This window comes from Pseudochaenichthys georgianus, chromosome 14 (assembly GCF_902827115.2).
Source record: "Pseudochaenichthys georgianus chromosome 14, fPseGeo1.2, whole genome shotgun sequence".
Lineage (NCBI taxonomy): Eukaryota > Metazoa > Chordata > Actinopteri > Perciformes > Channichthyidae > Pseudochaenichthys > Pseudochaenichthys georgianus.
This window is the reverse complement of record NC_047516.1, coordinates 33309843-33337318: the sequence shown is the minus strand read 5'-3', so window position 1 is coordinate 33337318 and position 27476 is coordinate 33309843. Positions and strand designations below refer to the sequence as shown.

Genomic DNA, 27476 nt, shown 5'->3' with positions numbered 1-27476 from the left:
GTGTTGTCATTGGCGCATTTCCTCTATTTCGCTGGTTGTTTTTGCCTTCTCTGAGACTGGCTAGCAGGCACTGCAGCATCAGGACCGCAAGACCATGAAGCAGTAGGGCATGAGGACCCAGGGGCAACCCAAAGGAAGGGCTTGAGTGCTTCACTTGCTACCACTGCTGCTGGGGTGCTTATCTTGATTTTTTTTTTCCTCTACAGAAAAGGGTGGTCTGGTGGGGGTTGGGGTGGGTGGTGATAGCCACAGGTAGCCAGGCCCCTGCAGAGCAGAGCGGGGGGCTCTTTGCGTACTGGAGGCAGGCAGGACGTCCTGTGGGAAAGGGGGGGAAGAAGGGCTGGCTCGAGCGTTGGACTCCTGATGGTGGCTATTTTTGTCTCCCCTAGCTGAGTGATTGGGACAGAGCGGGTGGAAGAGAAGATGCTATGGCCCGAGACACGGCGCGGGATGAGGCTCAAAAGCTTCACAGGAAGTGGCCTGAAGCACCAGGCCTTTATGGCGGAACTGGCCCGCAATAAGGAATGGATCGCCAAGATAGAAACAGGTGAGTAGAGGTGATCAGGGCACCATGATGGAAGGATGGAGGGACGGGGAGGTCAGATAGGCAGGTGAGTCTGTGAGGAGGGGGGGGGGGCAATGAGTAACAGTGGGGTGTCCTGGCAGTAGTATATATATATATAGGGAAAAGTGGGAGAGATGTCATCACTCAGCTCGGGGACATCCTGAATTACATCCTGAATTACATTCTCAAGGTTATATTGCTATAGTGGCGGTGTGTTTCAGGTGCACAGGTGGCAGGATCCCCTGTGGAGCTTTGCTCTCTCTGCACAGACGTTAGGCCACATGGTTTCCATTGCTCAGTTATGGAGGTTACAGTCAATCTATACTGTAGAGGACACTGGAATCGTTGCAGCAGGAAAGGCATGCATGGATAGCAGATTCCTCCTTTCCCCATGTATGTACACATGGCATCTGTTAGGGACATACGTAAAGGCAGTTCACATCATGAACACATTCTCACGTTGGATTTTATTGCCCCAGATTCCCAACATGCTTTGCTTCCAAGACAGAGCACCATTCCATCCAACCAGAATGTTTCTCCATGCCCTCTGCCTCAGTGAAGCTGAGGTGAGATATGAATTAGTCAATGAGACTCCATTTCTTCTAATGCATGTTGCATCTGGCCAATTTACACCACACATATACTGTTGCTATTCTTTTCCGAAAAATGTGTTTAATATTTCAGTCACGTGTGAATTCCTGATGAGGAGGTCATGTAGGGAAACATTTTTTAATTTAATTTGTACACATATTTTCAAAAACCCAAATGTTTCTTAACGTAGAAACATGTGTAATAATGTGTGATTTAACTGTTATGTCCAGCACATGGTGACATTCTTAGAAAACCTTTGCCTCTAACTATTCATACAGAATTGCTGATCTAAGGTGTGTGCTGTTTAAATAATTGATTCAGATTGATGAGATATCAGAGGTATACATGGGGATTTAGATTAGGACTGCTCTGTTGCATTCAGCTCCAAGCATAAGACATAAAACACCTCCAACCTGTTTTCTAATCTCATCATTCTGCTATTTCTTATTTTAAAAATCACAATCACAAAGAATGATTTGTGTAAAGTGTGTCCTGTCAGCAATGTTTTTCTTACTTGTGCTGAAAACCTACATGTAAAGGAGGCTCTACCGCTATGGCAACCACTGTGACTAAAATACCTGACTAGAGGTTCATGGACAAACGATAGAAGAACATGCTGAATGATGGGATGGCTGTGGGGGAGAGTTATCAGACTTTGACCTTGTTGAAATTGTATTACATCTCTAACAATACCGAGAGGTTTTGTTGACATTTCCAAGTGTTTTAATTATTAATTTTTGTATTGAGTACATTAAGAAATTCATTAGACTGTATAGATTTTTTAAACATTCCTTGTAGTATACACACTAGGCCTATTATTAAATATGCATTAGATAGCAGTGTAACTAATTATCACCATGGCCTATGAAGGCAAGCCCAATACATCACCTACTGAGGAAATCCTCACTAACCATGTGGGTTGTCCATGTGTGAAATGTATTTCGAGGTTTGTCGTGGTAGAAGGTCTCCTGGTTCCGAGGTGTAGTCCCCTGAAGCGGTGCGGCCATGTTTGTAAAATACTGCCAGGTTGGAATCAAACCAAAAAAGGATTCAGGCATTTATTGATTACTCAATTGACAGAAGAGTAAGCTGCAATGTTTTGATTATCGCTGAATTGTTTAGGCTTCGCCCATTTTCAAGCAAAAAATGTAACCAATCTCTAGTTCTAGCTTTTAAATGCAGTGATCTGCTTTTCTCCGGTTTTTTTGTTTTGTATTTTGTATCATTGTAACTGAATAGATTTGGGTCTTAGAAGAACACATGACTTGGGTTAGGGTACAAAAGGCAACAAAGCTCCTGGAGCGGAGTGGGACCATTGACAGTTGTATTGAATGGTTGGCGTCCACACAACCAGTTCATGTAAAATACATTTGACTCTTTTTTTGAAATAATAATCAGTTAATGTTCTGTCTATCACACCAGTAATGATCACATGACATGTAGAGGTCCTCGAGCTAGGATGACATCTCAGCTTGAAATGAAAGCGGACTGAAACAGGAGACCGTACTTCTGAATCATCAGCAAAATGTGTATAACCGTGCCAAAGGATTCACACTGAGTGCAGAAGATGGCTGCTCCATAGGAGTGTTCTCTCTCTCGTTGTAGCTCAGTGCAGACGGTTACATATACCCTCATGTCTCCATAGCCCTGCTACCATCACTCAGTCTCCCCTGTCTCTCTCGGCCGCTACCTGAGAGACAGAAGAACTCTGCGTCCTTTTGGAAGGGTTCCTGCCTCGGCCGCTCTCCTCTGTTCTCTCAGTACTTACTCAGCACATGACGCCTCGCACACAGGTGCATGCCGCCTGGTGTGTGGAGGGAGGGTCTGTGGGAGCTTCTCTGTTACAGTGAGAGGACTCACAGCTGACCTTGTGCCAAGCCTTAGGCTCCGGGATCAGCACACAGAGAAAAACATGAGCCAGCTGGAGCACATAGTTTAGTGACAGACTAATGAACACACACTATTTGTATATTAACATATTGGCACTATATCCCTTAGATGTCTGTCTCGGAGCTGGTACCTAATACATTTAACAATGATTGGGATCATCCAGGCCCCAATCAGGTAGGGGTCAAGGGGAGGAATAACAAAAACATTTAAAATGATACATTACTCTTTACCTTCTACTTTGTTTTTGGCAGGTAGAATTCTACCAAGACATGATGACTTTATTTCACTTAATAAATGTATTTGGCATATTTGTCAATATATGTTCGTTGTCAATACATGTCATGATCAAAAATACAATAGAAAAAAAACTATAAAAGGCATCTCTCAGAAAACGTTATTTTACTGAAGACATGTTGACATGTTACAGTGAGAACAACAATGTCACAGTGGAGGTACTAAATGCAAACCTGAAAATGAGCATGCTCTATTTAATGTCACCAACACAAAGCGTGAACATGTGTTCTGTGAAAGAGATGTAAACTCTCGTAACTTTACCGTCTGTTCTGGACTATTTTAAGCACCCAGACTACATATGATTACAGGGTTATCGAGTTTATTCTTCAACTAACGATTATTTTGATTGGTATAAAATGAATAAATGAATTTCTCCTGTAATTTATTGCCATAATAATATCACACTGAAATGGTGTTAAGTGTGTTGTTATCAAAGCGTTCATGCTGTTCTAGTGTGAGCTCATAACCCACTGCCAAGCATGTTTCGTCTTATTGGCTCATATGTGTAACGGATTATTTAACTGCCAATTTTGCAGTTAAATTGCCGTAATGAATTAAATTATATTTCCTATCGCAGAGGTTTCTAAACGGTTCAGACAATATACAGGCTAGCCAATCAGAGCAGACTGGGCTCTGGTTTCAGACAGAGGGTGAAAAGAGGTGCTGCAGCACAGCGGTATGAGAAGAATGAAGAGCTTTTTGAACATGAAAGCATGGAGACATGTCCCAGTGAGGCACAGAATACTAACCTGAACATGTGGAAAATAGGGCCCCTTTAACTGTAATGTTCAGGGGGACATATGTTCAGGAAGCTATGGGCCCGGAAACAGGCATCTCCCTGAGCTACCTTGAGGGTACATTAACCCACTCGACCTCTCTGGCTGTGTATTGGGTAGCATTCTCATAGAATAAGAAGGATATGTCTTGATGTATGTCTTTGCCCTGTGCTGTGTGTTGTACTTTTTATTGTCTGTTTATTGTCTGTTTATTGTATGGAACAAGCTGTAATACTCTGAACACGCATTCCACCAGCCTGGCTGTGTGGTCATTAAAGATTCTAATCTAATCAATGCTCTTTGAATACGGTGAATCGTATTTCGCCGGTACATTTGGTTTGTAATGAGAGCAATATTGTTATGTTCTTGTTTCTTTGAATGGAATTGTGTTGATACAGACCGGGGTCTCAGTGCAGATGGACTGGGTTGTTGCAGTTTCCTACAGAATCAGTGATCCAAATGACCTCACACATGCACTGCCGCTTGTCCTTAGCACACACTAAACACCAAATACCATTGGTGGAAAGGTTGTCATGGTAGTGGATGGGAACTCAGTAACACATATACTGTATAGAGTCTATAGACCTTCAGTCCTTAAGGCAGTGGTTCTCACACTTTTCCCCATTCACCGCTTTGAGCAGGCGGGCCTTTTCAAGCCCCACCGGTTCCGCGTCGCTCCAATAAAATGGTAGGCCAAGCTTAAAATTGTCAAATGTATCGTTCTATATCAGGGGTCTCCAACTTTTTTAGGATGAGGGCTACTTTCAAAAAATAAAACAAGTCCTGAGCTACTTTTACTCCTCTTTTTTTTGTTTTTTGCAGTGTATATATTTAGCACATTTTAACATTATTATATGCTTACCTTGAACCTTTGTGTGCTGTTTGGGTCTGTGGGACCCGTTTTCAGTGTTTACTAAAAGAACAAGACTTTCACAGCGCCGGTACCGCATCCGCCGGTACCGCATCCGCCGCCGCAAACACCCACTGTTGCGAGTCTCCGGCTGTAACAGTCCACTACCGCCCCCGAGGACCCAGGTTCGATTCCGGCCTGAGGTCCAAAAAATATATTTTTAAAAAAAAGAAGAAATCTCCTGTTCATCGCGTCCATTCGCGACCCATTTGAGACACGCTGCCTTAAGGTATTATATAATATGACCCCTTTTGTTGGTCTTTAGTTTAGGACCTGGACCGGTCAAAGGGCAGCTGTAAGGCCTTTCAGTGGGGTCTTGTGTACCACCTAGCTAAAGTGTCTTACCCTCAGTGATGTACAACAGTTTGGGAATCAAAGTGATATAGGATTAAGAAATGTTGTTAGCCCACTTTGATGGTATCTTGGCTTTAAGAAGTACTAGTATGGGGCACTCTCATATACACATGCACATCAATTCCCACGTGCACGCCTATCAATGAAAAAATGTAAGGAACATGTTGACTTTGCCGATATACTTTAACTTTGTATTTTTGAGCAAATGCTTATGTGCACCCACAGAGCGCAGTCGGCGTCCATTCCACGAATGGTCATCAATATACAATTTAAGTCTAACTTGTGCACGTCTGGTTATCTCTTTTGAGCACAGGCTAATGTTCACTCAAGTGTGCATGAAGGCTACATGTCCTTGTGCATGCCAATATTCCCATGCTTGCTCATCAAAATGTGTTAAATTAAACAGAATTGGCATAAACAAATAATTGAAACTTATATAGACCAGTGCCATTTGGCACATGACAATCCAAGCAACAGCAGGGGAAATAGACAATATTAAAATAGAAGAAATATCATCCAATAAGCAGATATCTTTAGTTGCATGTCTCTGCACGTTTTTAGATAAGTAAATACAGCAGAGGCAGTCTGGGCCTCAGACTATCCACATGTGATTTTAAGGGTTCCACAACACACCTTCTAATTTACAATCAAAAAGGTCCCCTATTTTGTTGGTGAAAACAGCACCTTATTGTCCATGGGGGATCCATCCATTGTGTTAGATAGGAAGATGGTGTGTGTGTGTGTGTGTGTGTGTGTGTGTGTGTGTGTGGTGTGTGTGTGTGTGTGTGTGTGTGTGTGTGTGTGTGTGTGCGCGCGCGCGTGTGTGTGTGTGTGCGCGCGTGTGTGTGTGTATTGTGATGACTGTGTCGTTGAGTTGTTCCATTTGCCACTTGTCATTATACCTTTAAATTCTAAAAGCTTCAAAGCTGTTTTATCACCTGGATTTGCTCACAATAAGTTCATATTCCGAAAGACAAGACTTGGTTGTTATTTAAAATGAGAGTAAACCCCCCTGCTGTGTTACTCTGGGCCTGACGTTCATTGAACCGGGGAGATGTCGGGAAGGAGGCGGTTGTAATCCCAACTTTACAAACTTCAAAATGTATTTATCGTGTGAATATGGTGATAAATGTTCCATTTTCTGAAATGCGTGAATATGAAGGAGTATTGTTTGTTTAAAATCAATCAAATAGTAAAGCAAGATGTTTTGACATATTGTGATTTCTCTCTCTGCCAAAGGGGGGAGACAAATGTTCCACACTCCATTTTAAAACCTTCCTACCAGCTCCTTAGTGTCTGTATGGCTGTCGTCGTGTATGGGTTATTCTATTAGACTATTATCGACCTGGTCAATGAAGTAAACAAATTGACAAAGGTACAAATGTAATCAATATGTTTTAATAAGGTAAAAAAACATCTGTGCTTGCTTTAGATTAGGACATTCTGTTCCATACAAACGTCACCATTTAAGTTCAATGTGAAACCTTCATTTTTAATTCAATTCGTTTCAATTCTACTTTATTAAATGGCGATTAATATTTTGGGCAGGTAAAACAGAGTAAAAAAGATACTGCACAGACAGACATATACAAGCAAAAGAGCTGCAGAATAATATGTTGGGCTGATGGTGCAGTTGCTTTAGGGGGAAAAAGGAATACAAGTCATAATTAAAGAATGATATAAATACATGACTAAGGAAATGTTCAAAGTGGCAGATGATTTGAAACACTGCCAGTTACAGTAAAGCCAGTCATGTGATGATCATGTTATAAAACAGCAATGTGTAAAGCTGTTCACAGCTTGAAATATATTTGCACTGCACTATAAATGAACTACATAATGAGATTTATAAATGTGGGCAACAAGAAGAAATATACCTTCAGCCGGTGGAAATTGAATTAAATAGGTATAATGAAAGGAAATGGTTGCTTGTGAATCCGTATTAAAATGATTATATTTATCAGAATTTGAACATGCCATGTTAAAAAACTGCTTAAGAAACAGCACACAACTCAGTTAACACAGTGAAATGTTGACTTTATTTGATCATTTTATAAAAATGTACGGGATATTTATAGTTTGCCTTTTGGTTTAACATATTTTTGAAAGTTCACAACATAATAAGCACTTTGGCATTAGATGCTAAATAAGCAGCGTAACTTACATGGTCTTTGTTTGTTAGGCATAATCATTATTTTCACATGAACATCGTCTTCTTTCCCTTTAAAAACCATGTTCCGCTGTATCGTAGCATTGAAGCTACTCACATAGCCCTTGGCAGAAAATACGTTAGTGAAAGTTCCACTAGTGAATTTCCAAAGCTTGTACGTGTCATAAATACAGCGGTTGCTAAATAAAGTACAAAACGTCTTCACACCGACACAAGTCCAACTGTAGCTTAGCGTTGTTGATGCGTTGCCATGTGGTCGTAGTATATTTCGTTTGTCGCCTACCGTTAGCTCTTTTTTCTGCCAAATGCACTTGCGCTTCAAAAATGACAAAGTAATATTTGATATGCGGAGATTGTCCTGCTGAACAAAACACAAGTATCATAAATGTATGTTTGCAAAATATTTTATTTTCTGCAATATACCGAAATCCAGAGTGGAGATCACATGGTTTTGATGAAGGGAGCACTTGCGACGCTAACTTCCGGGTCTACAAAAATACATCATCACTGCACCACGCTATGCACTGTGTTAGTGTTGCATTGTGGGTTGGCTTGAAGCTGCATTTGGTCTTATTTGCAGCATTATGACTCTGAATGGTTAAAAGCATAAGTTGCATAGTGTTACTTGTATGCGTTCAGTGGGAGTGAATCCATTGTTGTTTGTGCCAGTGGTATACACCAAGCCCTTTATTCCACCCACCTCACACTCTGCTGCATCAGCATTGCAAGAAAGCCTGCAGAATGTGGCAACACGATGCTTCTATAATAACATGATCTATTATTTGCTCGGCATTATAATATCGCCAGCCATGATCGCCTCGAAAATCCACTTCACAGATGCCCTTTGGATCCAACCGCGCACAGGCTGCCCAGCACACACACACAAACACACACACACAAACACACACACACACACACACACACACACACACACACACACACACACACCACACACACACACACACACCACACACACACACACACACACACACACACACACACACACACACACACACACACAGCCTCGCTCCTGTTCCACCAACCTTTGCTTCTTTCTCCTTTTGCTTCTTCCTTTACGCTGCCTCTCCCCTCTCCTCTCTCCACCCACCCCCTCTCTGATTTGTTCTCCCTCTGCCTCACTGTGTGTCAGTAAAGCCAAGAGAGGAGAGAGAGAGACCTGCTTTCTGCTGGCTCTGCATTATGAGAGGCAGAGCGAGGCTGAGGAAAGATAGGAGAGGCTGAGAGCGAGTGAGCGCTAGCAGCAGTTAAGCAGAGAGCCTGTGCCAAGAGGAGGAATGCAGCACTGCATTATGAGAGCCATAGGATACAGGTCCAGCTCCCTGCGAGAGATAAAGGAGGGAAGCACAACAGAAAGGATACAATCCATTGTTGTGACGATACAAGGAAATAATGATTACATCATTGACTATCATGTGTGAAAGAAACATTTCTAAAATAATCTTCCAATAGACCCAATCTGAAAAGAGTCGTGAAGGACACACTGAAAAAACTGAAACGTTGCCTTTAATTAAATGTCTCAACAGATTTCACATAACTGTATTAGTTTAGTTGAAACCAATAATATTAATTTGAACCTATTTTGCATTAAAACGTAATATAATTGCTTTCAACTAAGCTAATACAGTTGTGTAAAATCTGTTGACAAAATACATTTAATTAAAGTCAATGTTTCAGTTTTTTCAGTGCAGTTTCATTGACAAGCCTTGAGCAGAATCTCCTCAACAAATCACGTCATGATTTAGCCCTAGATGTAGGAGAGGGGGCGGGGCAGAAGAGCACAGGACGGTTTATTCAAATGACCGAGCATGATCTTTAGGTCAGCCAAACGTTGCTCCATACACCTGCCTCTCTGACGAGCTGTTAGGGACACAACTGAAGTTAGCCACTCAATTTCAGCACGAGTAAATGTTATTTCAACATTGCCTTTATGCAATAAAATAATAAATATAAAACAAGATCATTCATCAGAATGGCATGTGTTCATATGTGTGTGAGATTTGCAATAGGGCTTTCATTTAAAAAATGTCCTTTTTTTAGATTTAAATGAATACTTTTTGATTTAGAGATCTTTGAGCTAGAATTCTAAAATGGATGCAGTTCACTGATTTCTGGTACCAAGTGAAGCAACAATCATCTCAGCCCATAGGACCCGTGGCTCCAAGCAGAAGCTGACATTTTAGAGTCGAGGGAGAGCGCACAGCCACTCAGCCAAGAAATCACAGTCCAACATATCATGTATCTTTTTTAAATCAGATACATAGAAAATACATAGTGACTTAGATTGGTGTTTTGATCAGTGCTTTGACATCAGTTCATTTCCTAACTCCAGGAGGGTCAGGAACTGATCCAGGAGAAGCCCGAGCTGCGGTCGGTGGTCCAGCAGAAGCTGGTGGAGATCAGAGAGTGCTGGTCCGACCTGGAGAGCACCACCAAGGCCAAGGCTCGCCAGCTCTTTGAGAACAACAAGCCTGAGCCGGCGGTGAAGAGCTTCTCGGACCTGGACAGCCAGCTCTCCCACCTGGAGCAGCAGCCCCCCCAGCTGGAGCAGGCTCACCATCTGCCCACCTTCAATGAGCAGCTCCAGAAATTCCAGGCAAGTCTCAAAGCTCTCCAGGGTCTCTGACAAGTGGCCACAAATGATTAAAATGCGTGGTCATCCTCTAACATGTGTATCCTAAGCCTTATCCAGTGCTTTGTCCAAAAGCACAAACCAAAGAACTAGAGTGATGTTATTCAGAAAAAAGCAATTCATTGGAAAAGAGAAAAACATGAATGAAACTCTCTGAAAGTAAAAAAGATAAATAAATACTCAAGGTTCGATGCTCAATATTTGGTCCTCAGGTGAGATGGTTTCTCTGTTCAGTTGATCAAAGCAAACCATAAAAAGCACTCCCCAGCTAGCCGCTATACACCCCGCTTTCTCCTCCGTAAGTCACCATAGAAATGGTTCCCCGGGACACACCCTCAGCACCCCTGATGACGAGTGCCGTGCAGGAGTTGAGGCAACACGTTAAAGTAGGGCAGAGAAGGACTCACTGTATCAGGGGTTAACATTGCCAGGCTTTTACCATACTATACTACCTAACATGATTACGATGAACGTCAGCCGCCTTTAGCTTAGCGGTGGTGGTGTGGATATAGGACATGGAATCATATGGTTCACATTCATGGTCGCCAAGGTGAAGTAAAGTAGCACGACATAGTATTTCATTTAAAGTACTAAGTTACATTCCACCCCTGGGCTTCAGTTCAAAACAAACCAAAAGAACACAACAGCCTTTGTCTACATCCTCTGACTAGTGACTCGGTTAGAAGATTATTGAAGAGGATATAATATCTCAACAGTACCTTTGCCCATGAGAAGTCTCTGACCCGCCTGAAGGTAACCAATGCTTCTGACAGAGCCAGACTGCATACTTCAGCTCACTGCTGCTTATGTAATGTTCCTCAGCTCTGACCTTTACATAAACAGTCTCTGGCTCCGACATGTGTGACAGGCTGCTCTTGTGGCGTGTTCTGAAACATGAGGTTCAGTGGAATAAAAAATGCAACATATGCCTTTTTCCTTAAAGGGAGGCAGTCCATCCATAAGCCTGAAATGTTCTGATAGGAAAACAGCTGATGTGCTGTGTTAGTCCATCCCTCTGCTGGCTGTAACATGACCTTCCCCTCCCCTCCGCTGCAGGCTATGGAGTCTCAGATAGGGGACTATTACAAGGATGTGGGAGAGCTGGGCAGCGTGCAGGGTGTCTGCCTGCCCCAGCGAGGCCTGGTGGCAGGTGACAGGGAGGCCGGCGAGCAGTCAGGCGTCGTGGAGACTCGCATCGTCCGCCTCATCGAGCCGCTGAAGGAGAGACGCCGCATCCTGCTGGCCTCCAAAGAGATGCATCAAGTCGCCCAAGACCTGGAGGATGAGATAGTGAGTGCACACTTCATATATTTCCTCTTCCATTTACACCCGGTGTGGGCGATTCATTTTCCCAAATGAGGAACTGAGACTGTTGTGGAATAGGCTAATAGGCTGAGTTCAATGCTGCCGATTGGTATGAATGATATCTATATAGCAGCATGTTGTCTGGTTACGATAAGCTGCTACTGGTTAGTGTAGATGTTGTAAGGCTTTAACAATGTGGTGCAGGCATAGTAAACATTAACTGATTAACTGTATTCCAAAGACCAGCAAATAACTTAACATTTATACAAAACAGTAAAAAGTACTATCGCTATTTAGTTTGAAATCTAATTAACTTAAGTTTTTTTTTTCTTATTTTGTTTAGTGAGAGACATGTGGGCTGTTTTGGGCTGGAACGAGTGCAATTTGAACAGTGTATATTATAATCTGTTTTTAGTTCTGTTTTAGAATTCCGCCTGCGTTAGTATATTATATTAAAGTAGAATATTTAAATAGCTCAATTTCTTTCTTAATTGCATCAGCTTTCTTAAATAACGTAATGTCCTGACTGTGTTTGCTTGAAAGCTGTGGATCCAGGAGAGGCTTCCCTTGGCCTCCTGTAAGGACTATGGGAACAACCTCCAGAGTGTACAGCAGCATGTGAAGAAGAACCAGGTGAGTGTCAATCACCATGGTTACGGTCTGCTGATATGACCTCTCAGTCGGGGGAACTCATCTGTGATTGGTCCTTCAGACCCTTCAAAGGGAGCTGACAGGGCGGCGGGCTCGTGTGGAGGAGGTTCTGGACCGGGCGGGGATCATCGCTTCGCTGAGGACCCCTGAGGTGGAGTGTGTCCGTGAAGGGGCGGGGCATGTGCGCCAGCTGTGGGAGGTGTTGCAGCTGGAGGCCGAGAGGAGGTGTGTGATGCTGGACGCCATGCTGCTGTCTCAGCAGTACTACAGCGACGCGGCTAAAGTGGAGACCTGGCTGTCGGGTCAGAAGCTCCAACTGGTCAATGAAGAAAAAGGAACGGTACGGACCGCCCGTCAGTCAAACAGGTGCATGTTGGCATGCATGTGAAAGTGAATCCTGTATCCTGATATGTTTTGATATGTTTCAGGACGAGGCGAGCACCCTGCAGCTGCTGAAGGGCCACCTGGCTCTGGAGCAAACGGTGGAAAACTATGCAGAGACAGTAGGCATGCTCACCCAGCAATGCCAGCTTCTTATGGAAATGGGACACCCAGAAAGGTGTGGCCCGACCCAGGGTCTCACGTGCACTCACCAAGCAGCACTCATAGCCCAGGAAAAGAGGAAAGTTTCATATGTTATATCTACTGTATAGGCTGGGTAACATTAGGGTCAAATGGCCAACGCGCCTCTTGTTGGTAGCTGTAACATTCTGTTTCCTCTCAACGTTCTTCAGTGAGCAGCTCACCAAGCAGCAGTCGCACATAGACCGGCTGTACGTGTCTCTGAAGGACATGGTGGAGCACAGGAAGAACAAGCTGGAGCAGCAGTACTGGCTCTATCAGCTCAACAAGGACGTGGAGGAGCTGGAGAAGTGGATCACGGAGCGAGAGACCGTGGCCAGTTCCACCGAGCTGGGCCACGACCTGGAGGACGTCACGGTCAGTCCAGCAACTACACCACAGCAAACAGCACACATTACACTGAGGATAAGATTCATTGATGAGAACACCTAGTGCTATTTGACATGTCTCACATCTGACCCTAATCATAACCCTTTCAAACTTAATGAAATACCAAGTGTAAAAGCAGTTTAGTAAACAGTACAAATACTCTTAACATGTCAGAACTCACTGTTCCTGTTCAGCAGCTATTAAAAAGCTTTGAATTTAACATCTGTACAAAAAGAACGAAATCAGGTTTATTTAGACCGGACCACATTTTGTTTCCCTTATTTTAAAATACACAGAAGAACAGAAATATCTTAACATTATTTGATTTAGTTAGAAAATACAAATATTCTTTTATATATATTTTTATATATAAAAAAACAACATTAAAAAAAGATATGTTAAAGGACTGCTGCTCCAGGTAGACCACAAATATATCTTTTGTTGCGAGAGGGCGTCACAGAATGAATAAAAACAATACTGTTCAATACAAATAAAATAAAAAGACTATCACTAAAATGTAGTGTTAGACACGTAGAACATATTTTTGTATTCATGATTTTGATCACACATGTTTCTGTTTGAATAAACTGGGTGTGAAACTCTCTCCTAAGTAGACCATTAATCGTGTAGTCTTTAAAATAAGGAATCATGTATCAAATGACTATTCAATGATATCAAACCGAGGTGGTCTTTCCTCAGTTAATGCATTGTATCAGTGTGTTTGTAGTGTGTGTGCTCTATGTGTGTTCCAGGTGCTTCAGGAGAGATTCACCAAGTTTGCCACAGAAACCAACAGCATCGGGCAGCAGCGCATGGAGCATGTCAACAAAATGGTGAACGAGATGATCGACTGCGGCCACTCGGACGCGGCCACCATCGCCGAGTGGAAGGACGGGCTGAACGAGTCGTGGGCCGACCTGCTGGAGCTGATGGAGACCCGCAGGCAGATGCTGCTCGCCTCGCACCAGCTGCACAAGTTCTTCACCGACTGCAAAGAGGTACCGTCAAAGCAAATATCAGGAGTGCCGTGTTCTTCATTCCAGAGGTAGACAGTCTGGCCGTGACATGCAGCTTCTATTTTTAAAGCGCTCGTGATGATGACACTGTCCTGTGTTGTAGGTCTTGGCTCAGATCGCGGGGAAGATGAAGCAGCTGCCAGAGGTGAGGGCGTGCCAAGCCAACATCACCAATCCAGCCACCCTGCAGAGGCTCATGCACTCCTTTGAGCATGCCCTTCAACTGCTGGTTGCACAGGCGAGTGATGAGTTCTGACACCATACGTCACGCAGTGTACTCCTGCTCACGAGCAAAGGCATGGTGGCAGGCCAGAAATCCTCTGTTCCTGTAACCTTCATGTCCCCACGTTTACACTGTTACAAAACGTAGGCTCAAGCATACACACATTACATTTGACTAATAATAAGATATTCACAGTTTAAGGATAATGGACAAATTATCAAAAACGTTAACATGGGGAGATGTTTAGGAGTGATTGAGATACCAACTTGACTTTCAAAAGCCATATCAAAAACACAAGTTGACAACTGATATATAAAATCTTCAAATTGAGACATCTTAGGAATTGTTTAGCAATAGAAGCATCGAAAACATGTTTGTACCTCATGATTCAATCACATCATCTGATATTGTATAACCTGCTGGTCTAAGGCAAGTAATGGCGCGTTTCCACTGCAGCAGGTAGCTCGCGTTCAGCGTGCCGAGCCCGTTTTTGGTTGCGTTTCCACTTGGCCTAGTTTTTGCCTGGGGCTACTTTTTCACCTTTTTTCTGGCCCGACTAAATCGTGGTTCTAGGGCCAGAAACAACCAGGCTGAGTATGCTAAACTAGAGAGAGAATCGCTGGCAAGGGGGCTTCAACTACAACAAGATGAACATATTTGACCGTGATTTAATTGTAATACACGTTTCAAAATGTTGCCGAAGTAACAACACACTGATACCGGTTAGTAAAAACCATGAATTAATGCTTTGACAAGTCTGCAGACAGACGGCAGGCGAAAAACCCTTTTAAAAATGCGTGTTTTCTAAATGGAGCTTGGCTAAGCTAACGTTATATATGCTCCGACAGTCCACACTCACAGCAACGGCCTATACATACATAAATAAACCAGCGACTGTATTCGCCATGACACAGGCAGTCTGTGGTTTGTACTTGTTTAACTTTAGTCTAGTTTCTGAACAGATATGAAGAGCTGTGAGCTCTGAGTGCTAAGAGCTAACGGCTGTGTTGTTATTCTGGGGCCCTCATTGAATATGACGTCACGGCTCCGCCTACACTGTGTTACTATAGTAACTGCCCCAGTTCCTAAACTGTAATGGAAACGCAGCATAAAGTGAGCGGGCCTAATAAGGCCTAACCAAACCGAGCGAGGCCTGCAGTGGAAACGCGCCAGAGTGCTGAAACACATTGAGATTCCTTATAACTTTTTAATAATAAATCATTAAATCAGCATCATTGCAATATACTGTCAAAATACAACAACATCTCCTTCTGTTTTCAAAAGTTTGATTGCTATTCAAGATCATTCAGCTGAACTTCAAATGTGCACAGACGTTCTCTCTATCTCCCATGGTGCAAAACAAATGGATGGTGAGCGACCAGTCCTGCCAACATTTGTTTCATCGTAGTTTGATCTTTTAGTAATGTTTAAGTGTTTGTTGATTGTTATGTGTGTACTGCCCAGGGACTGCAGGTGGAAATGAGCTATTATAAATCAAATCAAATAAGTACACATCCCTGGTAAAAAAGATTAAATATAAATAAGTAAAAGCATTATAAAAGTAGATGAGATAGCATCTCTAGTAATACAAAATATCAGACACACTAATACAATCATTTTAGTTCTACAAGCTCTCTTCTACACTGACTGTGTTCTCCTGTAATGACGCCTCTTCTTCCTTTCTCTGCAGGTGAGGCAGCTGCAGGAGAACGCGGCCCAGCTGAGGGACCATCTACGGCTGGGGAAAAGGCGGAGGCCATCATGGTCAAAGAGCTGGAAGTGATGGAGGCCTGGAAGGAGCTGCTGAGCTCCTGTGAGGCCAGCCGTGTGCAGGTCACCTCAGTCACAGACAAGGTGCAGTTCTTCTCCGTGGTGCGTGAAAACCTCATGTGGATGGAAGGCATCATGGGCCAGATTATATGGGATGAGCCCAGGTAAGACTCCTGCTGCACACCTGCTTACTCTTCTGTGTTGAGCCCTTGGTATACAGTGTGTTGTGCTGGCTGAGGAGCTGCATTCTGTGGTTCAGCTGGAGGTCCCTGTGGTTTTGTGCAGTCCCTAAAGAGAGAATTCATTTCCGTGCAGTGTCGAATTGGGCTGCTGTGCCACCTTGACCTACTTTTCAGATGACATCTGGTATTATTATTATGTGTTTGAGGGCTATACATTTGACCCAGTTATCACTACTGCTGTGTCGTGTAAACCAAATATTAGCAGCTGTTTATGTACATCACCATATGCATTACATTCTCACCGTGCCACTGATAAAGATTGCATGTGCCTGTCTTTTAAAGAGGTCCAATTACAATTTGTGTCACATTTTCTTTAATGTTTGGCGAATAATAGATTATTGGATCAACAAAAAGGCTAATTGGTTCATCATTTCATTTTTACAGCAAACATGATGTTCCAGTTTCTGTTGTGAAGATGTTCTGCTTCAGAATGTGTGTTATGTGAATGCCAACTGAATGTCTTTGGCTTGATAGTTTGACAAAGACAACATTTGAAGACGTAACCCCCGGCTTTAGGAAATTGTAGTTTGTAGCCATTTCATAGCTTAATTGAGACAATATTCCACAAATCACCTGTCACACATGTCACTTGTCATACATTCATGTTTTCTACAAATTACTATCTAATGATCCCCTTCATAAAAACATTTAAGGAAGCTACCCACATTTCAGTTTCCAGTTGACTCCAAACCCATAAGTTGTTTCAAGGTGTGCTTACATTTTGCAGTTCCTTACTCTGAAAGTGGATGCAAAAGGAGAGCCCGTGAGAGCTCACCGAGATGCTGGCCTTGTAAGACCAGCTGGGCAGACACAGCTGATCCAATCACTACTCAATTGCAGAAACCCACTCTTGAGTAGAACATTACCCATAGAGCTATTACATGTTCAGCACTCTTTGCTTTGAATAAGACCAGGCCTTTGACGTCTCACTGAGGTCCAAATATATCTATGATTATATTCTACCCATTTGCTTTTACAATCCCTTAACCAACCCATGTTGTAAACAATATTCTCCCATTGATACGTTTTCAGATGATATCTCTGTTTAGTTATTTCAATCTAAAACACAAAGTTGTTCTTTTTACAATAAACTCCACTCGCCTTTGTGAAGCTGGAACAAGCTAACGTCTGTTTGTTTTTGCTTAATAACTTTTCACTTTGTTAATTAAATATCAACATTTATGTCCATCAATTTTCTGGCCAAAGAAAATAACATCACTAACATGGATCTAATACATAATGCAAGCAAACCGTCTCAGGTTGGAAATCCAGCCTGTGTTGCATGTCACCCACAGTGATCTCTACCCAGACTTCCTGTCCATGTCTCTCCAATATCACAGATAAAGGAGACATGCTCAAAAACACATGGAGGCTGTTATTATCATTGTTATGAAATGTGATGGTAAAATGAAGATAATTATTGTCAAAGAGCGTTGTTGGCTACATCTGTGGCCACCTATACCAGAAGGCAGGGTCGACAAAGTCATTATTATTCAGCCTCATTCATCATTTTACCACAAGTACTGTACTACAGTATGTGTACTGGTATACTGCTTACAGTTCACATGTCACATGAATTTGAAAAAAAACCACATATAACATAAAAACACTCTGAAGCCAGAAGGCTTACAACTTGAACTGGAATATGCTTTGGGATTTTGTTAGAATGTTAAATATATTCACGCCCTGCTGTTATAGTAATAGGCTTCTTTAACAACTGTACATTTGTATTGTATTGACCCATTTTGTGTAATGCCTATTTCTTCGGAACAGGTGGCTTGGTTTCACTTACCATCACTGAGAGTATTCTGTACATTATTATTCTCCCATAAGTGGATTGGTTGAAGAGTCGACAGAATTTCACACAACCAAGAGTTTCTTTGGTGGACTCCTTATGTATCTGTTCTATCCGTCCTCAGAGATCTGACGGCTCTCGAGGTGATGATGAGACAACATCAGGAGCTGAAAGCCAAAGTAGACGGCCGCAGCAAGACCATACAGCAGTGTGCCGATCTGGGCAAGATCCTCATAGCTGCAGGCAACCCTGCATCCGAGGAGGTCAGGCTGACAAACAGCACAAAGAAGAACACATTAAACCCATACAATGACTTGTTAGGATGCAGGAATATGACTGCAATCTGTCTGTTACCACAGATACAAGAGAAGCTGGGCAGTCTTCTGGCTAAGCAGAGGGATCTTATTGAGAAGTGGGACAAACACCAGGAGAAGTTACTGCGCAGTGAGTAACCACTTATATCATATGGCTCTAACTATAAACGCTTTTCTACCTTGTCCTTTTTTCCATGACAAATGTATGAAGAATATTGTTCTTGACTAATAGTAATATAAACATCTGCTATGGTGGCGCAAACGATTTCTACTGGAGTTGTGGTAACCATGCAGTTGATCTGCTGTCAACTCCAGGGCAGGAACATTTCCAGTTCGCCCAGGAGACGGTGAAGGCAGAAGCCTGGCTGAAGGCCAAGGAGCCGCTGATCACCTCCAAGGAGCCCGAGGGAGGAGGAGCCCGGACCCAAACAGACGAGGTTGAGCAACTCATCCTTCGCCACGAGGCCTTTCCGCAAGGCTTGCTGTCCACCTGGAAAGAACGCTTCAGCTCTCTCCGCCAGCTTTCCGCAGTAAGCTGACTGTAGATACATGTGTAATCAGTTGGTGAAGTCACTATTTAATGCTGCTACCGGGGAGAACATGTGACCTTGGGATCGTATGTTTGCTTTAGCAGGCATGGGGCGCATGCATCGTGATGGGCTTAAATCTGTCTCAGGACGTTGACTGCATGTGGTTTACTGTGTTCTCTGCACCCCATCTGCTTATCATGCTACATTGCTAAGTAGCTCATATAACACTGTTCTTAATTGAGCAAATCATTCCTGATAACTTTTTGTACCCCCATTTTGTTGGACCATCTGAGTTTGAATTGGATTTATGGAGAGCTATTAGTTATTTAGTTAAACTCTCTCTTTAGGCTGAGAAGAAAAGAGGAGGAGGAAAAAGGCAACCCCGCTCTCCAGCCGAAGGATGTTCCCAATATCATGTCTGACTCCCAGTGTTCCCTCAATCAGTGCTACCTCATCTTCTTGAGGCAGACGGTACAGGTCATGTAGAACCCAAACCCTTACAGACCAGTCTGGATCTGGGAGCCTCCCCTGCGACACAGAGATTGTCCTCAACCCTAGCGAGTTACAAGCCAGTTATAAATGGATCAGGCTACCATGGACTGGAACAGCAGGGCAGTGGGAAGTTGGCAAGCTCCTCATACCTTGGAATGAACCACCAGGTGCCGGGAGGTGGAAGTGAATCCGCTTTCACAGCACTGACTTCCCAGAATCCTGGAGCAGATACTTACCTTGGGATAAACCATCTACCAACTGCTGGCAGTGCGGAAAGCTCTGGATACTACGGACTGACTACTGGGTGTGTCGGTGGTACGCCAAACCATCTAGGCAGCGGGAGGTTGGGGAATGCAGGTAACATAGCTCAGCAGCCAAGCAGTGGGGGTATGGGAAGCCCTGGCTATCTGCCTCAACAGAATATGGGCAGTTCTGGATATTTGGCTCAATCACCAAATATGGGAAGTTCTGGATACTTGGGACATCAGCCTAATCTAGGGAGTACAGGATATTTGGCACCACAGCCTAATTTAGGAAGTACGGGATATTTGGCGCAGCAGCCTAATATGGGTAGTTCTGGGTATTTGGCACAACCGCCTAATTTGGGGAGCACTGGGTATTTGGCACAACAGCCTAACATGGGGAGTTCTGGGGTATTTAGCACAACAGCCTAATATGGTTGAGTTCTGGATACTTAGCGCAGAATTACCAGAGCAGTGGGGGATTGGGTAGCTCAGGCTTTCTGGCACAAAATAATTACAGCAGTGGAAGTCTGGGCAGTTCTAGTTACCTGGCGCAAAGTGGTGGCATCATGGACCCTAAAATGGCATATGCATGGCAGCATCTGAAAGCTGACTTCATGCAGCCCAGGATCAACCACATCCACAAGGCTGTAAACCCCCTCCTAGAGGCCAGCAGGGCGCAGCGGGAACAGTTTGGGGACATCCCAATGGCCGACATGGTGGGGCCAGAGTCGGGGCTGGAGCTCCTCCACGGCCGCCTCCAGAGGGATCCCCGTGGCAGCCGCTCGGATCCTCAGATGGACCACCTGAGGCGAGAGCGGGAGTACAAGTTGGGTAGACAGACCTCCAGCGAACAAGAGATCCAGGCTAGGCTGAACGAGCTTGCCGCTGATTGTGCGTCAGGAGCGCTACCGGAGGCGCCTGGAGAGGCAGTCGTCCAGCGAGCAGGAGGGCAGCGGCAAGCAGAGGCTCCAGAGGCAGGACTCGAGTGACCTGGAGGGCTCTATTAAGGACGGTTCTGACAAACGCTCAGGGTATGTGAATGAGCCATGCGACACTGAAAAAACTGCAACACTGACTTGAATTAAAGTCAACGTTTCCGTTTCTTCAGTGTGGTGACAGTCAGATGATCTTAAGACATTTGCATAGTCAACACTGTGTGGCATGACCCTACAGATGTGTAGTGTCACATGATGATTGTGTTTGGGTGACACGTGTCTGTTGTAACTACAGGGATAAGAGAAATACCATGGCAGAGATTGTTGAACAAGTCCAGGAGAGAGAGGCAGCATCTGTGAGTAAGCTTGCACGGTACATCAAAACAGTGTTGCTCGTTTTGATTTTTTTCTTGATATGACATTCTCTTCTTTTTCCTTCCTCAGGCACGGGGAGATTCTTATCGCCCTGCAAGCAGCCTCTCAGCACCGGTGACTCGTTTTGATGGACGTCCTCGGGCCCGAGACCGCCCCAAACCGAGGAGGAGGCCTCGTCCCAAAGAGCCTGAGGAGACACGGCGTTCTCGCTCAGCTCCAGCTACTGGGGCCCCAACCACACCTCAGCCGCCTTCGCACACTGCCCACAACGAAGGCTTCCTCTACCGCAAAAAGGCCTCATCATCTGACCTCGAAGCTCAGCAGAGAAGCCCAAACAGGTATAACCAATGTCAAGACCAATCAGACGTAGACATGTCATGGAGTCTGGAGATCTGTCTACCCAGGTGTAAGGAAGATAAGAAAAGTATCTGCATATAACATGTGATTGGAATGTTAGCATGTCCAGCTTGCTAGCTTACAGCCTACAGCCACCGAGCTTTACTTCCAGGCAATGGAGGGCATTATGAACTATCCAGAGTAATTTGTGGAGTAATGCTATGTTAAAGAAAAGCTGTTCACAACTAAGACATACAGTGTTTTTTATTCAATTAAAACTACACTGCAACATCTTGATATCTTCTACATGAATCATTAACTTGTGGGATTATTTAATTGTATTAAGACCCCTTTTACAAGATGATCATTTTAAATGAGTCAGCTGGAAACCTTAACAAGTTAGCTGGAGAGCAGCTCGGTTGGAAGTAGTTTATGCTAATCAACAGCGGACATTCAAACCGACAAATGATCAGTCGTCTGCTATAAAAAAGAAGCCTGCTTTGTCTGGCGTCTTGACCACTTTTTAAAAAGGCCTGGGAATTTCAATGATAATTTTGCTCCCACTATCATTGTGTTTGGAAAATGTGAAGGAAAGTGTACTTCTGTAATAACCTGTACATTGTGTTTGTCAATCCTTCCACTGGCCCAAATCATGTCTGAACATGTATTCAATTGTAATCTGTTAATATCTGTTACATGTGTCATCTTCGTTTCACAGCAAATCCTGGCTGAACGTGTACTGTGTGTTGAAAGAGGGACAGCTGCTTTTCTACAAGGATGCTAGGCACCTGACTACGACATACAACGAGGAGCCTCCTGTGGAGCTGGCTAACTGCACCTTTGATCCTTCTATGGGATACAAGAAGAAGAAAAATGTCTTCATTCTTCAGTAAGTTATTGTGACACAAATCATGATATCACATTTCAAATTTTAAAATCAAAGCACAGAATATTTACAACTTTACAATGTTATTACTATTTGTATTATTCAACCTTAAAACAATTATTTCAGTGAATGGAGGAAGTGATAATCCCTGTTCATTTTTCCTGCAGAATGGCTGATGGTAACAACTTTGCATTCCATGCAAAAGATGAGGTAAGAACATTTGTATTTGAGTCATGTTTAAAAGGGGCAGACAACAGGACATCATGCAGTTTTGTCTCTTAATATAGACCTTGTGTTTTCCACATAAGAGAGCCAACAGGAGATAACTACACATCAAGGAATATACCGAACATAAAGGTTGTTTACATGTGTTCAGTAAAGTTAGAGTGAGTCTGGTGATCTTGTTGAAGTCCAATGAAAAGACCAAAACCACGTATGTATTAAAATAACAAGAATGATGTATGTATCCAAACAGGGACGTGCACAGACATTTGGAGGGGCTATTGCTCTAAACTGGAAAAAGGGCCTCCCCCGAAAAAAAATTACAACTAAATTGAACAGTAATTCACATCTCCTAACAAAATAAGCTAAGGCGACTATTGCATTCGGTGACTTGATTTTAAAAATGAAAACCAGGGAAAATGTTTGTTTTGCGGTCCATATCTCATCAAAATATCTAATGTTAGTAACTATTAAAGACAAAATGGGGACAACTCTGTTCTAATGTAGTTTGACCATCTGCTGTGCAGTCCAGACATACTGATGAAATAGGGCCTCTAACTAATTACCTTAAATAAACTCACTAATTAATTAACCAGTTCAATACGCATTATTCTTATCATTCTTTATGAGCGCAGTAACGGTAAGGTATCTAATTACTTATTTATTTAGTATTCCATAACTTAATAACGGAGATGGTCAAAACTAAAGTGGTAGAGACATGGCAGAAATCCTACAATGAAGCGGGACATTGAACTGTTCACCCGTGAGAGGGCGATCAAGAAAAGAGAGAGCGGCGCGTTGAGGGAGTTTACAGATGAGAAGACACAGAAAGACAGAAGCACAATAACAACAAGTAGACGCTATATTTAGGTGGTTGTTTGTAAATAACCGCCGGTATCAAGAGGAAGTCAAGTCCCCTGGTTTGTCCCTTATACCCTAACTGCCATGAGACAACTCAAAATCAAGTTTCCAAAATCCGACACTAGAGGTGGTCTTTAACGCAGCGCAGATGACAGCGCTGACAAAGTGTGCTTCCCGCAGCGAGACACCACAATCCTAATTGTGGGCTTGTCATGTTGATTCGGCCACAACAGAAAAAGAAACTCTCGCTCTCTCCAGAGGGGCAGGTCAGCCAAAAAGGCCAAACGGGCCGTTGCCCGGGCAACATTAGCCCGTACCTGTGCACGTGTCTGTATCCAAACCAAAGCCAGATGTATCTTAATGATTGGTGCCATCGAGCTCCTTTGTCAGTGAGCCACACTGTTGCACTCTGTGTCATGTTCCTTTATCACCATGAACACACACACTGTAGCTTATTTATTATTCCTAATGCTTATTGGCCTTTTTAACAGAAAAGTATATCTTGACAGAGGTGCATACAAATCTACATTGAAATAAAATGCTGTGTCACAGTTAAATGTGTTGCTGAGTGACATTTTATTAAAACACAAAATGAAACCGGTTAATAAATAACAACCTCAGAACCTCCAGGTCTGATAAAGGACGCCAATGTGAGGTACTGTCTTTGCGTTTCAGGCGCCAACAGAAGAACAGAATTCTTGTTTCTTCCTCATTACTAAATAAAGTTAAACTGGTTAAACCTAAATTACTTTAAATCAGAGACATTTGATTGGAATATAATGCCTTGTGAATACTGAGTTTCAGTATCTTGCTGGCGTAATCGCTGCGTTAAAAAAGGATGTACTGTCATGAGAACATCAGCTTCTTACAAATGATCAAGTTGAGATATTTGTTTCACCCCTAACATATCCTTTAACGTGTCCCCCAGGAGAGAAGCAGAAACAACCGGAGCGCTGTTTAGACATACAAAAGGTCCATTTGCTATGACACAAATGTATAAAAGTCTAATATCTTGACCGTGTCCTAGATGGATGAGTAAAGAGAGTAAAGATAGCTGTGCATATTTGCTAGAATATAGTTAGCATTTACAAGTTAGCATCTGACAGAGGCAGACACAACTGCCTGCTTCAGCCACGCTGGGTTTCATATAACGTGATGCTGTGCTCGCAAAGGTGTCCGACATGCCAGAAAGCCCTTCTCCTCTCCATCTCCCCGTGTGTGGCTGCTGATCTGCCGACCCTCGGAAAGCCTGAGTCGGCCCACTTTTAGGAAGTGTTATAAACAGACAGATTTGCTGACAATAACAACATATAAATGATCGACCGTCTTATCTGTTGAAGGGTTATTATTGCCCAACAAAAACCTGCACGTAGAATTAGATTTAGAACAAACCAATTGAAGCAGAATTCATTGACATACTTCCATTGCACCAAAATACTGGAACCAAAAACATGATGTTCAGTCTCCTCACACTGTGATCTTTACCTTCTGCAAATAAATGTCAGACATTGCTTTAGTTTGTCTCTTTTTAATTTCCTTTCTTTTTTTAATTCTCTATATTCTTTCAAATATCAGGGAACATTTTCTCTTTATACCCCGTAATGGAACCTGTTGTCCTCAATGTGGTTCGGAACTAGCAAGGCCGGATTAACCATATGGGCACACTGGGCACGTGCCCAGGGGCCCTTGAGCAAGAGAGGGCCCTCAGTGACAAGAGAAAAAAAACCTCACTCATCATACATTGTTTGAAATGAAACTCACTCAACTCGGCTTTTCTATAGGGTGAAATTAATATAAACCGTCTATGTGTAGGTCTCCCTATGTATGCGCTCAACTGTATTACTACGCGTGGCGTATTACCTAGGTCTTCTTGAGCCATACACTGTCTTGAGTTCTTATCGTATCCTTGTTTTGTAATTTTTGACTGAAAGGGCAGAAGGCTAGGCCTATACTTTGGTTGAACTATGTAGCTGCATCCCTGCTTTTGACAAATAGGTGTGCCATTGACATGCCAGATTGAATGAAAATGTAAAATATGTGTCACTAATCCGGCCTTGGGAACTAGTCATAGCATTCTCTCAAGCTACAACAAGCTCCGTTCTTTCCCTACCAATTAAAACCTGCGATCGCACACCACATGGCGGTGGCTGTGGGTTATGAGGTCGAGTGGTTGTCCACCAATCGAAGGTCAGTGGACAACATGTCAGTGTCCTTGGGCAAGATACTCAACCCGATGATGTAGAAAAACGTTGATCTGTATTGACGACACTTTGTGAATCCCAAAACATAAAATGATAACCAGAAGTGAGAATGATTACATAATAAAAATGTGTGTCATTTGCTGCTCTCTAAAGGAGGACATGAAGGCTTGGACTTCAAACATCACCACCTGTATATCTGAATACGAGGAACTGGGCAAGTGGGACAAGCCGGGAACCTCGTCCATGGAACCCGACCACTCGGAGAGGAAGGAGAAGTCGGAGGGGGACGCCGACGCCAGGTCAGAGAGGTCGGAGCTGGCCGAGGCGGAGGAGAGGTCCGAGAAGGAGAGGTCAGAGAAAGGGGACGGCTCTGAGAAGTTAGACACGTCAGAAATCGCCGACAAAATGGAGGGAGGGGCAGGGGGCTCCAGCACTTCTGGAAAGAGCAAATGAGGAGCCCCTTTATGTTTTAACATTATTCACTGACGAGATGCGTGGGAGGCGGTGGGTGTGAGGGATGGATGGAGAGCATGTGCAGCTAGGTTTGCTGATCCTCAGTCACAGAGCGGAACACACCGGGTCCTTGGACTGACTATTTTTACTGTGACAGACTAATCTCTCAGCCCCTCCCCTTCACCCAGGCAATACATCAGTGCTTGCATTGTGCCACCTGCTGGTAGATAGCAGGTCGGCCCAGACAGACAGACAGACTTCAACAAGTGGTCCCAAGTATAAATCACTGTCACGTCCCATCGTTGATCGTTTAATCTCTCGGATTCACAGCATCTTTCTGTATGTATCTTTGACTGATAATGTAATGCTCTGTCTAGCTAGACAAACCCGAGAAGTGGTGAATGATATGTTTCACAATATCAAAAAGAAAAACAAGTTTTTTGAAGCAATACACTTTTTTTTAAAAGGGAAAAGGAAACAAGAAATAATTGCAAATGTGAACTCCATGATTTGTCACATAAACGTAAGCTTACCCCATGCAGTTGTGCACCTTAGACACTTGACCACATTCTGTATACTAATCATAAAGACATTTAATCCCATCACATTGCTAGCTTTGAATCATGTTAATATAATGGAATGCTGGTGTTACCCACCTGACTTCATTGGTGTCAATTAATACACAGTTCTACCGTTATTTTCAGCTTTTGTTTATTATTTTTATTATTATTATTATTGTTATTGTTTGTCCACAACGATCCATGTCAAGAAAAGAGCTTTCCATCAAATTCTAATCCAAGGTGTGTTCAAAGTGGCAATGCTCAAAGTAATACTAAGCCTATGTGACACAATGCTTTTGTATACATGACAAAAATCTGAACATTGCATGAAAAAGTCTATTAGTGCACTGTCAAACTTGCCTTTATTTTTATGTTCTTGAAATAAGTTGGGCAGTATTGAAATTGCAATAATTTAATGTGGCTGGAGGGAAATGTATTTGTCTGTCACTGTCTACTTCTGAACATCCAGAGGTGAGTTTGACAACATATGTTTGTCTTCTAACCACAATAAGCATGAGAAGAAAAATGGTTGTTTCTTGAGGGGAGAGACCAGAGAGGCGACTCTCCTTGATCTGTAACATGAATTAAGAAGCCAAATGGCCCCTCTGCTGTTTGTACTGTATTACTGCGATTTCTTTTCCACAGAATGTACTGATTTCAGCTGTGAAATGTTCAATCACCACAGAGTTGGTGGTGGCCAAAATTGTAAAACCCTGAAGCTGTTCGCTGAGAGTTAAGCCTCTCTGTACCCTGTGTCTTCATTTGAAGTTCAAACTGATTGGAATCTCTCCGTCAAAGGCAAGTTAATGTAAAACGTCATGATTGGAGTCATGAATTGTATATACCTATCTTTGTATGTATACCAATAAATCCTGTGCTCTAATAAAACAATACTCTGAACTGAAATGGGTAA

At 43.1% G+C, this 27476-nt stretch overlaps 1 protein-coding gene across 1 annotated transcript; it reads left to right on the top strand.

Annotated features, from left to right (window-relative positions):
• The first annotated feature begins 450 nt into the window (after nucleotides 1–450).
• LOC117458062 (spectrin beta chain, non-erythrocytic 4-like) lies at nucleotides 451–27364 on the top strand. The gene is given in 22 exon segments (XM_071205367.1): nucleotides 451–547; nucleotides 5024–5151; nucleotides 9901–10164; nucleotides 11257–11490; nucleotides 12049–12138; nucleotides 12218–12496; nucleotides 12585–12715; nucleotides 12891–13095; nucleotides 13860–14105; nucleotides 14227–14361; nucleotides 16037–16072; nucleotides 16075–16280; nucleotides 18278–18416; nucleotides 18513–18597; nucleotides 18783–18997; nucleotides 20151–20626; nucleotides 20628–20765; nucleotides 20965–21025; nucleotides 21114–21382; nucleotides 22099–22269; nucleotides 22434–22476; nucleotides 25704–27364. Coding segments are annotated over 22 exon segments (3948 nt in total). The 3' UTR covers nucleotides 26004–27364.
• Nucleotides 27365–27476: the final 112 nt, after the last annotated feature.